A 12,759-nucleotide genomic window follows, 5' to 3' on the forward strand; every position below is an offset into this window, starting at 1 on the left:
TTTACTAGGTTAGGATTTAACATCAAAGCTTCAATTTCCATTCAGTGTCATTTTAAGAGGAAACCCTGCTGGCTCGGTGGTTAAGAGCCACAGCTGCTAACCAAAAGGTTGGCAGTCTGAATCTACCAGGCGCTCCTTGGCAACTCTACGGGGCAGTTCTACTCTGTTCTATAGGGTCGCTGTGAGTCAGAATTGACTTGACAGCAGTGGTTTTTTTTTTTTTTTTTTGTGGTCATTTTAAGAAAAGGTGCATAAAATACATTTTTGTACAAAAGTGCATTTATACCAGGACTATTGTCCTGGGTATATATTCATAACATATGTATCTATTTTAAAAGGAGGCAATAAACAGTATGTATATGTGATGTGAATTACTAAAGAGACAAAAGTACACGTGACAAAAAGTAAATAATGGATACCTCTACCCCAAGTGTTTACTGTGGTTACTTTTAGATGGGGATTAGAAGGGATTTAATTTTCTTCCTTGTGTTTTCCACATTTTTTTAAATTTTCTGCCACTGCTAGGTATATTTACAATTAAAAAAAAATATCTGAGGAAAAAATTTTAAGCTAAAAAGCAATCAAAGAAATCAAAATATTTGACAACAGAAAATTATATTTTTGTAATAGAAACATTTCTTTTCTCTACCCAATGGACAAAAACAAAAGAAAAATGGAGTAAGATTATAAGTGTTTTCTTCTATATTTTCTAAACTGGCAACAGGTACACGAATTTTTATCATTAAAAAGGTGGGGGGATTTTGAGTACCCCAAAACCACTAGTACATATGCTGTCTGTTGGTTACACAGCAATAAGTTAAAAGGACTCAAATCAGCTAAGAACTTAGAGTCAAGGAAGGAAGGAGAACAGCTTTTCTAAGTAACACAAATTAGATGTATATATTTATATTCTGCTCTGTCACAAAAAGAATTTAGGGACAACTTAACCAAAATGTATACAGGATGAAAAAATAAGCAAGAAGATGGGGCTGAGAAAATCAAGAATAGGAATGCTGGACGAGGAGTGAAGTCGTGCCAGTACCTAAGAAAAAAAACCCGTGGCCGTCAAGTCCATCTGACTCATAGCGACCCTATAGGACAAAGCAGAACTGCCCCATAGGATTTCCAAGGAACAGCTGGTGGATATGAACCACTGACCTTTTGGTTAGCAGCCAAGCTCTTAACCACTGCACCACCAGGGCTCTGCGTCAGTACCAGGAAGAGCAAAATCATGGTGGCTGCTACCTGCCCCTCTCTATGCTCACGGCAAACACAGAACCAGTCAGAGCACCCCATGGTTAACGTCAAATTCAACTGCAGTCAGCCACCACAGGATCTCCAAACCTCTTCGTCCACTAAACCAAAAAAAAAAAAAAAAACCAAACCCATCACTGTCGAGTCGATTCTGACTCATAGCAACCCTATAAAGGAGGGCTCAAAGTTAAGCTTCCCAGCAGACAACCACGTGAAGTACTGAGATCGTGGTCCACTGTTCAGGGTTCAGTATGACTACTCCAGACACAAGATCTTAGGAAAACGTCTCGCATGGGTCCACTGTAGACCAAGAAAGCAAGAATAATGAGTCTCTGACCAGAGGCACAGTTTGATGGGTAGGAGTCTTAGCTCATGCTCTCCAAAAAGTACATGGGGTACAGGTATTCTATACTGCCAGGCAGAGCAGCCGAGGACTTCAACCTGACCAGCCTTGTGAACCCTCAGAGAGCCACCAAGGCTACCAAGTGATGACTAAGCGTTCTCCCGGAACCCAGGCCTGCCCTGGGCCAGGGATGCTCTGAGCGCTCTCAGCCACCATCCCCACCTTCTGCCGGGTGCGCCTCTCTCTGCAGTTCCGTGTGTTAGTTTCCCCTTCCGCACTCGCGGTTTCCGTGTATGTGGTTTCCCCTTTTAAAATCTTTAACTGCCTGACTGCGTATGTCCTCACAATCTCAAGGGACATAGACAATCTCAAAAGCTTTTTGGAAGTAGGTGGGAAAATACAACGGAAACTGCAAATGATGGGAAAACATTTTAAAATGAAATATCAAATTACAGGCATTTTACTGTTAATCCAAAAAAAACAGACATGAGGTGAAAGCAAGCACTAAAGGGCCTTTTCTCACTTAAGCCACTGGTGGGGGATTGCAGCTTCCCACTTCAACAATGGCCTGGGCAATGGCCCAGGAGGCATGTCCAAGGTATTAAGCTAATAGGAACTTGCCCTGTGAGCCCAGGTTTATAACAAGTAAGGGAAATACTCATCCATATAGACCACAAAAACGCCCTTTTGGAAACCCAAGAATTAAAATTTGGAGTCTACATGACAGAAGGCAAATTCTGACCTCACGAAACATTTCAAAAACGTGAAGTGTTGGAGCGCTACTTTATATAATTTGTATTTTGCTCCTGTTATAAACTTAAAATCATAACTATGCAACTAACTCTTAATCATGTTTTCAAATCTAAGCCAAAAAAAAAAAAAAATCAGTGTTGTTTCATGCAAACAATAAAACCACCCTGAACTTACTTCCACAGACCCCTCTGCAAGCCCCAGTCTTCCCTCTCTGAGGCACTCTGTCACCTGGCATCAAGCCCACTTAGCAATAGCTACGCTTTACTGACAATTATCCAGTGGGAGGCACTGTGCCAATTGCATTGCTGATGCTCATTTCATCCTTACAGCAACCTTATGTATGTAGTATCATAATCCATGTTTTAGATAGCGAAGCTAAGGTGCAGGGTGGGTAAGTAACTTACCCAAGGTCATAAGAAACCAAACCCACTGCTGCTGAATCGATTCCAACTCATAGGGACCCTACAAGACAGGGCAGAAGTGTGCCATACAGTTTCCAAGGGTGTAATCTTTACTGAAGCAGACTGCTACATCTTTCTCTTGCAGAGCGACTGGTGGATTCGAACTGCCGACCTTTCCGTTAGCAGCCAAGCGCTTAACCAGTGCACCACCAGGGCTCCTTCCCAAGGTCATAAAGCCAATAAATGTCAAAGCCAGAATGCAAGCAGGCTGATTCTGAAGGCTGTGCCCTGCCACTGCCTCCCTCTGCCAGCCTACTACTGGCTTTTCGTCCGTCCCACTCTTCCACAGGTTACCACCCACACTTCTCTTCCAGGCTCCTGCTGATAAGGCTGCGCAAACAGTCATCACAGATAAGGGAAAGCAGCCCTACACACACCTGACACACTCTTCAACCACTTCACCCACTCTTTGCTTGTCTGGCTCGGCAACGCGAACACTCAGTCAAAATCTGCTGAAGGACACTTCTTCAGTGCTCAGGCTGGATTTAATTTAAGGCCCAAGACTTTTTTTTCAAATGTTAACTTCTGAAGCCCTCGTTTTGTGTTTTGATCTGTTTGCTACTCAAAATCCTGCCCAATCATTTGAGAGCACTTGGTGGGAAACACAGCGAATAAAATTTAACACAAAAGCAGCCTTTGCACTTAAGATTCAACTTAGTATACGTCAGCTAACGGCATTAATATCTACGTTTTCAATAGTGCCCTTCACTATTCTGTGAGTCTCTTCATTCCAATGTACATACTCCAACCACATCATCCATTTTGGGGGTAAAGACATAGACCACCAAAAAAAAAACCCCTGTTGCCATCCAGTCGATTCCAACTCATAGTGACCCTACAGGGCAGAGCAGAACTGCCCCACAGAGTTCCCAAGGAGCGCCTGGCGCATGTGAACTGCCGACTTTTTGGTTAGCAGCCGTAGCACCTAACCACTCTGCCACCAGGGTTTCTGAAGTAGACCACAGCACGGATCAATCGGTTACGTCATCAGTGGCCCACGTTCCTAATGCAGGACACCTAAGATACTAGAAATTTCAACTTCACGTACACATCTTTGGAAATTCTTTAGGAAAATTTTCTAGAGGAATTACTAGACCTCAGGATGGACGCATTTAGAGCGCTTGGTAAGTACTGCCAAAGCGCCCTCCTAAACAGTACCAATTCACACCATGTCCCTCTCTGTCCACACATAAATTAGGGTCACCGCCAGACTGGTCTTCCTGCTTACACATCACCAAAAGCTCTGGGCAACTGTAACACAAAACCCAAATTCCTGAGCTTGGCACATGGACCCTGCCCTGGTTAGGCCCTCCCGACTCCCTGCCTACCAGTGTACCACTCACAGCCTGCACCCCAGTCCCAGGGAACTTTCTGTTTCCTCGTCTACCTCCGTTAGTTCACGTTTCAGGGAACCTGCTGTAGTCTCTGCCTCAAAATTTCTACTCATCCTTGAAGGCTCACGGGGCGGGGAGGAGCAGAGTGTCCGTGGGGCCTGTACACACTCATGCCATCAGCGCAGGTCTCTTTCTCCTGTACACCACAGTAATGCGGGGGGGAGCAGAGTGTCCGTGGGGCCTCTACACACTCATGCCATCAGCGCAGGTCTCTTTCTCCTGTACACCACAGTAATGCGGGGGGGAGCAGAGTGTCCGTGGGGCCTCTACACACTCATGCCATCAGCACAGGTCTCTTTCTCCTGTACACCACAGTAATGTGGGGAGGGGCAGAGTGTCCGTGGGGCCTGTACACACTCATGCATCAGCGCAGGTCTCTTTCTCCTGTACACCACAGTAATGTGGGGGGGAGCAGAGTGTACGTGGGGCCTGTACACACTCATGCCATCAGCGCAGGTCTCTTTCTCCTGTACACCACAGTAATGTGGGGGGGAGCAGAGTGTCCGTGGGGCCTGTACACACTCATGCCATCAGCGCAGGTCTCTTTCTCCTGTACACCACAGTAATGCGGGGAGGGGCAGAGTGTCCGTGGGGCCTGTACACACTCATGCCATCAGCGCAGGTCTCTTTCTCCTGTACACCACGGTAATGAGTTCACAGACCCTCATGGCCTTTATCACCCTCAGCTGTCAGGAGCAGAGTGTACGTGGGGCCTGTACACACTCATGCCATCAGCGCGGGTCTCTTTCTCCTGTACACCACAGTAATGAGTTCACAGACTCTCATGGCCTTTATCACCCTCAGCTGTCATTTCTTTCCTTCCTTTGACTGTAAACTCCACAGGGACAGGGCCCAGGATTATTAAGCTGGAGCCCCTGGGTGGGACGAACAGCTAATGAACCTGGTTGCTAACTAAAAGGTTGGAGGTTCTCATCCACCCAGAGGTGTCTCAGAGGAAAGGCCTGGCAATCTACTTCTGAAAGGTCACAGCCATGGAAAACCCTGTGGACCTCAGTTCGACTCTGACACACATGGGGTTGCCGTGAGTTGGCATCAGCTCAGCAGCACCTGGTTACTATTAATCTATTTTCAATAAATAGCAGTGTAACTAATGGACAAGGAAAAGTAAAACTGCCAGGGGATGAAAACACGGTCATGCACAAACCTCTACTGACAACCACAGCTATGAAACACAGAAGGTATTTCTGGAATATTTTAGCTGCTTGAGGGCATCAAGATCATGAACCATAATATGCAAAACTAAATTCACTTTCAGGACCACATTCTCGCTAATCTTTTTATACAGGTAATTCATAACTTGAAATGAGTTATGCTCCAAAAGTGCATTTTTGCACTTACGGGTTATTTGGATTAGAGAAGGCTTTCGGTAAATGTTTACCAAATTATATTCCATCTAAGAAAGCAAGTATTGCCCCTAACTGTTTCAAGATATGCCAGATCTACTCTGCTCAAGAAATAAGGAAATGAACTCTGAGATTTAGAAGGCAGAAGCTTGTTAGGTTGGTAAAAGAGAACAGCCTGCCTTCCTTTTAAGGCGTTAGGAAGAGAACACTAACTGATTTAACAGTATCTTGAAATAAGATTCCCATATCTAAGGCTAGTGTTCCCACAGTTCCCCTACAGACTGATGCTAGTATTTAAGGTGACCTTTATCACTCCTGGGGCAAGGAGGGGAAATCATTCGCCTCTCTCCTTCTTAGACCTTAAAGAAAGAACAAAACCATTCCCTTTCTTCAGGCCAGGGGCAGTAAGAATCAAGATTAACTCACTGTTCTGGGCATAAATGTGGATTAAAAAAGTTAAGTATGTATGCTTTTTCTTTTTTATCAAATGATTAAAAAAATAAAACCTAGGTAGCATCAAACCTCTCTCAGCAAGAATAGGTAAGTGCAGCCAAGAAGCGTTTGAAACAGAAGAGCAACAAAGGGGAACTTGTCTGCCGGATATTAAAATATTATTCAGCCTACAATAATTTCAATGGTTGGTACTGGCACAAGAACAAACAGAAAGATCCATGGAACAAAACAGGAAGTCCAAAAACACACCCAATGAAGATGGCAATTCAAATTGGTAGGGAAATGAGAGATTATTCAACAGATGGTACCGAGACAGTGTACTATTTGGGGAAAAAATGAAGCTGAGATGATTTTTTTATTCTTCTAGAATCAGGGTAAAAAAAAATGTTATCTTTAAAAATCTCTCTAGGGCAATAACTTTCCAAGCTTGGGGGGGGGGAGGCGGGGACCAAACAACTAAAATCAGAAAGGAAAAAAAATTGATTAGACTACATAAACATTTAACTTCTGTGTATCAAAACAGTATAACTAAGACAAAAAAAAAAAAGATACAGAAAAAAACAGGAACTGCAGCTTGCTAAAGGGAGACACAAGGAACCCAGGGGGGCTCTGGCAATCTGTCACTAACTAGCATAATAAATTTCTCTGGACAAATCTTGGCACCATTTTAAACTGAAATTACCTAGCATACACATACTTCGTGAATGAGTCAAAACAAATTATTTTATGTTTATTTGTAGAGCCTCCTGCTATCAGAACCCTCAGGAAATTTTAGTTTAAGATAGCTTTAGAGCTCCGACACTGTAATTATTTCAGATGTAAACCTTCTAATTCATTTCTTTGCGTTCATTACCTTTGCAAGCTGATACATCCACCTGTATGTCTAAAGGCCACCTCCAACATTATATACGCAAAACCCCATCTCTGCTGCCTTACCTCCTTCCCACCCAAGTCTATCCCTCCTCCAGTCCTTCCCATCTCAGTAAAAGATAGAACCATACACCCTGTTGGTCAAGGCAAAATCCTCAAAGCCACTGGTGATGCCTCTTTCCCTTACCCTCACAAGCATTCCTTGGGCACCTCCTCTAGCTCTGAGTCCACGATACATCCCACAACCATTCACTTCCATTCCCACTGCTATCATGCTAGTCCAGCAGCATCTCCACCTCCACCTGGGTTACTTCCCACTAGTCTGCTTGCTTCCCTACAATCCAGCCTCCACATGCTAGGTAAAATTAACTTTTAAAAACATACGCCAACTGCTTCATTTACTTGCTTAACCCTCCAACACCTTCCCAATTCATTTAGAATAAAATTCCACACCAGACGCTATCAAGCCCTTGTCCCCTTCCTTTTATTAGCCTTTTCAGACGCCTTTCCAAGCTGGTTCCTGCTTAGGACAACTTCCCTAGCCTTGCATTTCCATCACTGATATTCACACAGCCAGTTCCTCATTATCCAGATCTCAGCCCAAACACCATTCTCCGGGCACTTTCCCAACCACCTAATTCAGAGAGGACACCACCCCACCCTGCCCTCACCCTGTTCCATTTTCCCCACAGCGCTCATCACCAGCCAGACCCCCTTTTCAGTGTCTGCTCCACCCCATCCCGGAGTCGAAGGTCTGGAGAACAGCGACTTCACTGAGAGTCTGAGTCTAGGGGGCCACTCATGTATTTCCTGAACAAAGGCATCAGTCCTCAGCGTACCTAAACATTTTAATGACCCAAGCTCACTCCTATGAACTCAGCAGTTATGGCGTCTACTTGAGGCCTCTGAGTGCCCACACTTTGACCTTCATTTTGTCTGCTTTTTAAAATCCGTTTCTTGCCTTCAATCAGCTTTCACTGCACTGCCAGCGTGTCTTGGTGGGCCACCTCTCTGCTTCATGCACAGGATAGGTTTGGAAAATAAGAGTCGTGATAACGGGGCCGTTCCAGCGTTCACGTGCAGTCACTTCAGGCAGAGCCGGTTCAACAGGGCCTAACAACTTCAGGGCAGGCAGGACTGTCTTTAAATTTTCCAAAGTTTTTTGCCCCATTCTGAATCTCAAACAGTCACTAGCAAGAAGTTGCTAAACAGCTGCCTTTTGTTACTAGTCCCTAGATAAAAATTCTTACATTTTTCAACATCCTGCCATAAAAGTACACCACAGTGCCTGCCATTTAACTACAAATTTGAGTCTCCTTCATCCATAAGCTAAACAATGGTTTTTGTTCACACACACACTTAAGTTTTGGGGGGGGGGGCAGGGGCAGTTTTTTGCCTTTTTTTTTAAGGTAAGGAATTATTTGCCTTTTAGGAGAAATGTAAAACTGAACACACTCAGTTTCAAAGTAGAGTTTCACCTTGTGCCAGAAGTTTTAAGGCCTGGTTTGATACCAACCTGTGCATAAAATTTCCAATTTAAGAGCTGAGTGTGGACTTTTGGCCTGAGCTGCAAAGCACAGCCAAGCCACAATCATAAGTTATACCTGATAACCTTCATCCCATCCAGGCCTTCCTGAAAGCTCCTTAAGGCTAACGCAGTCCTGTGCCATCACCTGCAATCAGCCTTCTAAACACAGGGTTGGCAGGCTGAGAAGGAGAGGTCGGTAACTGCCGGGGTAGGTTCACTCCCAGATTCCAAGTACTGTGACTTCTTAGGATCAGAGAGATAAAAGAAAAGGTACTGCAGCAAGCTAACAGAGCCAACTGGACAGGATCGCTGTTTCCTGTAAGGTTTTCTTTCTCAGAAAGGCAAAGGTAGCAAAAAGACGGGAGAACCCTGCCACTTTCCCCTAACTGCGTTAGAGAAAATTAACAATGAGATAAAGCCCTAATACAAAAACGATGAGGTAACATGGCCAAAAGTAAGAGCATGAAACATGGGCTTTGGGAAAACACCACATCGGAGTGTGAAACAGTAGTTCCATGTTGCGTTACATTATCTGAGAATTGCTGGTGTAACAGGAACCCTACTGATTTCTATACACTGATCTTGTTTCTATTAAAATGTATTTGTTTGGGAAAAAGGGCTAAGGAGTCACATTAATCTACTGTTTGAACAAACAGGTAATTGTCCCCAAAGCTGTGGTTTCATATGGCCCGTCATCAAATTGCAGTCATGTAGATTTAATTTCAAAGTCGTGCTGTATAACAATTTATACCGCTCATCCTCAATTTCTGATAAGCACGTTTCTCTGGTCAAAAAGTACAACTCACATCAAGTCCCAGGTACACATGGTATAAAAAGTACATCTGGGCAAAAACCCTGATCTGCTGGTTCCCAAAACGCTGCACTAGTCTGTATTGACACTATCCACATTCTAAGCTTTTCAGCCACTCAGGACCCTGCCTGGCAGAATCCGGGCTCTGAACTCAAAGCGAGATCCTACAGGAAGCATGCAGCAATGGGTGTGAATGTACTGGAAGGGAGGTCATTCCCTACTGCTCTTCCACCTTCCTTCTCAGCCCCTTCTTCCGCCTTTAGGGGATCGTGGGGGGGACCATCTATGATTTTCCCCTCACAAACTCTAAAAAAAAACAGCCTGATAATTCACACCAGGACTGGATTTAAAAGCTAAAGCTGTAGGTTATAAATCAAGAACATATAGCAACTCGCTTATCCTGCTCAGCCCTGAGGGCTCTCAAAATTCCTTCCCAGAGGACCGCCCTCCACTGGTTTGTTCTATGGCTGGACGAGTCCCAAATCTTAACCGTGCAGTGTTTCTGCACTTATCACATATAAGGTTTCCATCGATGCCTTTTATCGCATCTACACCCCTCTTCTGCTTCGAATTCATATAATGTGAATCTGGTCGTAACCACACCCGCTATTTCAAAACAGTCTGTCTCCTAAAGACTACTTTAGATAATCCTTTTGTTAATCTTGAATATGATTCCGGTCATTTTATGACTCATATGACCAACTAGCGCACAGTTACCGGATAACGTACAGACATCACTAAACTTAGCTACTAACAGGAATGCAGGCTTCCACTGAATCTCCCGTGTGCCAGGAACTACTTTTCTCCAAAGGTTCTCTTTCCATTTAATCAAGAGACTGGTGCGGTCGAGCCTGCAGTGGGCAACCCCTTTCATTTACATGAGTACCTCAAAAAGTGAAATCTAGAAGTATGACATGGAAGGGCCAGGTAAAACGACATCAGCTTTAGCTGTGCAAGAGCGACGGTAGGCATTTCAGAGAACCAAGTAGTAACTGTCACTGCCACCACCGATCGTAGCTACCGGACTAAGAGTTTCCCAACAGCCTTGTAGGGAAGACGCGATCAGCCGGTCCCTTTAACAAAGTAGAGGCTAAAGGGTCTCGCAGAAAGAGGATCAGGCTAAGGGCCACCTCTGGAAGTGCCACCCCCCCGGTGCGTCTGACCCCAAAGCGCTGCGCCCACCACCCCGCCTCTGACCTCTGCTCCTCTGAGGGCACCCGACCCCACGGGGACCCTGGGAGCCACGGGTCTGAGCCGCGGACGAAGGCGCCCCCCACGGGACGCTGGACGCAGGAGGCGCTGCCCGGGCGCAGGGGCTCACCTGTAAGCGGCCACCGCGCGAGTCTGCAGGTACTTCTGGGCGGTCATGACTCCCACGAAGAGAAAGCTGCTGTCGCGCGCGCCGCCCTCCGGGGCCCGGCCGTGCGGCCAGAGCAGCGCCCCGCGAGCATCGCCGCGCGCTTCGCCTGCCTGGGAGGCCGCCGCCTGCCTGGGCCGGCAGCCCTCGGGGCCGGCGCGGCGCCGCGGGCCCGCTCGCTTCAGCTCCGAGGCGCGGGGCAGGACGAGCCGCGAGGCCAGCACGAAGCCCAGCACCAGCCCGAGCAGCACGCTGAGCCAGGCGCGCCGGCCGCGCACGGCCATGCCCGCGCCGCTCCGCCCGCCGGGCCGCCGCCTCCGCAGGCTCCGCGCCCTCAGCGCCCCGCCGCCGCCCGCGGAGGCCAGCCCGCCCTAGCGCCGCGAAGCCCGGCCCGGGCAGCGCCGCGGCCGCCGCGGGCCCGCCGCGCCCATCGCGGCCCCCGAGCCGCCCGCAGGCCCCGCGCCGGCGCTTTGTTCCTCGCGCCCGCCCCCGCCGCCACGGCCTGCGCCTTTAAGAGGGGACCATGCCCGGCGCGCGCCGGCGACAGCTAGGGCGCCAGGCGGCGGCCGCTCCTCCCGCTGGCGCGCCGGCTTGCAGGGCCAGCGCGGCGGCGGCGGCGGCTGCACTCGGGTCGGGGCCCCTGGGCCGGCCTGCCCGCGTCTCCCGGCTGCCTGGGCTCCGCAAGCGCCGCGCCCGCCCCCGTCCTCTGCGTGGCCGGCGCCGGCGCTGCGGCTGCACATCCTCCGGCTTAGCTCGCCATTGCAACAGGAGCCCCTCACGTCACGCACGGCGCGTTATGAAGCGGGCCCGGCGGCGGCGGCGCGTGGCCCCGCTCGGGATCCGTCCGCGGCTCCTGATTGGCGGAGAAGTGAATGGGGGGCGGGCCACAAAGTTTGACCCCAAAAAAAAAAAAAAAGGCTTCCCCGGCGCCCGCCCCGCCCGGCCCGGCCCGCCCCGCCCCGCCCCGCCGACCGAGTGGCCGCGCGGCCGGCGGGGCGGAGGGGGCGTGGGCCGCGGCGGGAGCGGGGCGCGGGGCGCGGGGCGCGGGGCGCTGCGGGGCCTGCTCTTCCCTGACGGCGGAGGCTCGGGGGCGTTGCCCAGAGTGGCTTTCGGGCCGCTGAGACCCCCCAGACGCCCGGCGGCTGCTCGGAGCCTGTCCCCGGATAAACCCCGCCGCCCACGCCCTTCCGCAGCCGGCGGGCCCCGCCGCCCCTTCCCCGCTCTCCCCGGCTCACCCTGCAGCCCTGTCCCCGCCGTCGGGGAGCAGTCCGTCAACGGCGCAGGAGCCGCCGGGGACCTGCAGCTTGGAGCGGGCCGTGCCTTACGTACTTCGTTCCCTGCCCCTGGTTTCTAAGAAAAAAAAGAAAAACTGTGTCTAGTGTCCAGACCTCGTTCAACAGTGCTGGCATCTAACGGATGTCGAAGAAACGGTAGATGATGTAAACACTTAGGGTGGTAAACACCGCTGTGACTATTCTGTGTGGGCAAATAGCTAGTAGCCCCAACCTGAGTCTGTCAATATTAGCCTCGTCCCTTTATAAAATTGCTGTGGGCTTCTAAAGACAGGATTTGAGGACTGGCTCCTCCACCGTGGATTTAAAATACATATTTCCTCAACAGAAACACACCTAAGATACACCCAAAAGGCTTGAAAGCAGAGACAGATCCTTGCACCAATGTTCATTGCAGCACTCTTCGCAATTGCCGAAAAGGGGAAACAACCCAGTGTCCGTCAACAAATGAATGGATAAACAAAAAGCGGTATAGGCATAGAGCGGAATATCACTCAGCCATGAAGAGAAGTGAAGTCTTGATGCATGCTACAACATGGGTGGACCTTGGAAACATACTGAGTGAATGTCAGTCACAAAAAGGCCAACCCTGTATGATCTCACTTCCATGAAAGATCTAGAGTAGACAAATGCATAAAGATCAAAGTGGTTACCAGGGGCAGGAGGGGAGGGAGAAAGAGTTATTGCTTAAGGGGTACTGAGTTTCTGTTTGGGGTGATAACAAGTTTCAGAAAGAGTGGTGATGGTTTGCACAACATGTGAATGTAATTAATGTCACTGAAGTGCACACTTAGAAATGGTTAAAATGGAAAATTTTGTGTTATATGTATTTTACCACAATTGAAAATAAAATTCAGCTAAGGGCAACAAAAGCTAAGA

The 12,759-nt window shown here is 48.5% G+C and overlaps 1 protein-coding gene across 1 annotated transcript in view; it reads right to left on the reverse strand.

Moving 5' to 3' along the window:
• Positions 1–10,905, reverse strand: part of CHSY1 (chondroitin sulfate synthase 1) — a 79,554-nt gene extending 68,649 nt beyond the window's left edge. Inside the window, exon 1 of the mRNA XM_049906077.1 lies at positions 10,553–10,905. Within this exon, the coding sequence (XP_049762034.1) occupies positions 10,553–10,872 (320 nt within the window). The 5' untranslated portion in view covers positions 10,873–10,905. The remainder of the gene's footprint in view (positions 1–10,552) is intronic.
• Between the last annotated feature and the right edge of the window lie 1,854 nt (positions 10,906–12,759).

The sequence above is a fragment of the Elephas maximus genome, chromosome 13, assembly GCF_024166365.1.
Source record: "Elephas maximus indicus isolate mEleMax1 chromosome 13, mEleMax1 primary haplotype, whole genome shotgun sequence".
NCBI lineage: Eukaryota > Metazoa > Chordata > Mammalia > Proboscidea > Elephantidae > Elephas > Elephas maximus.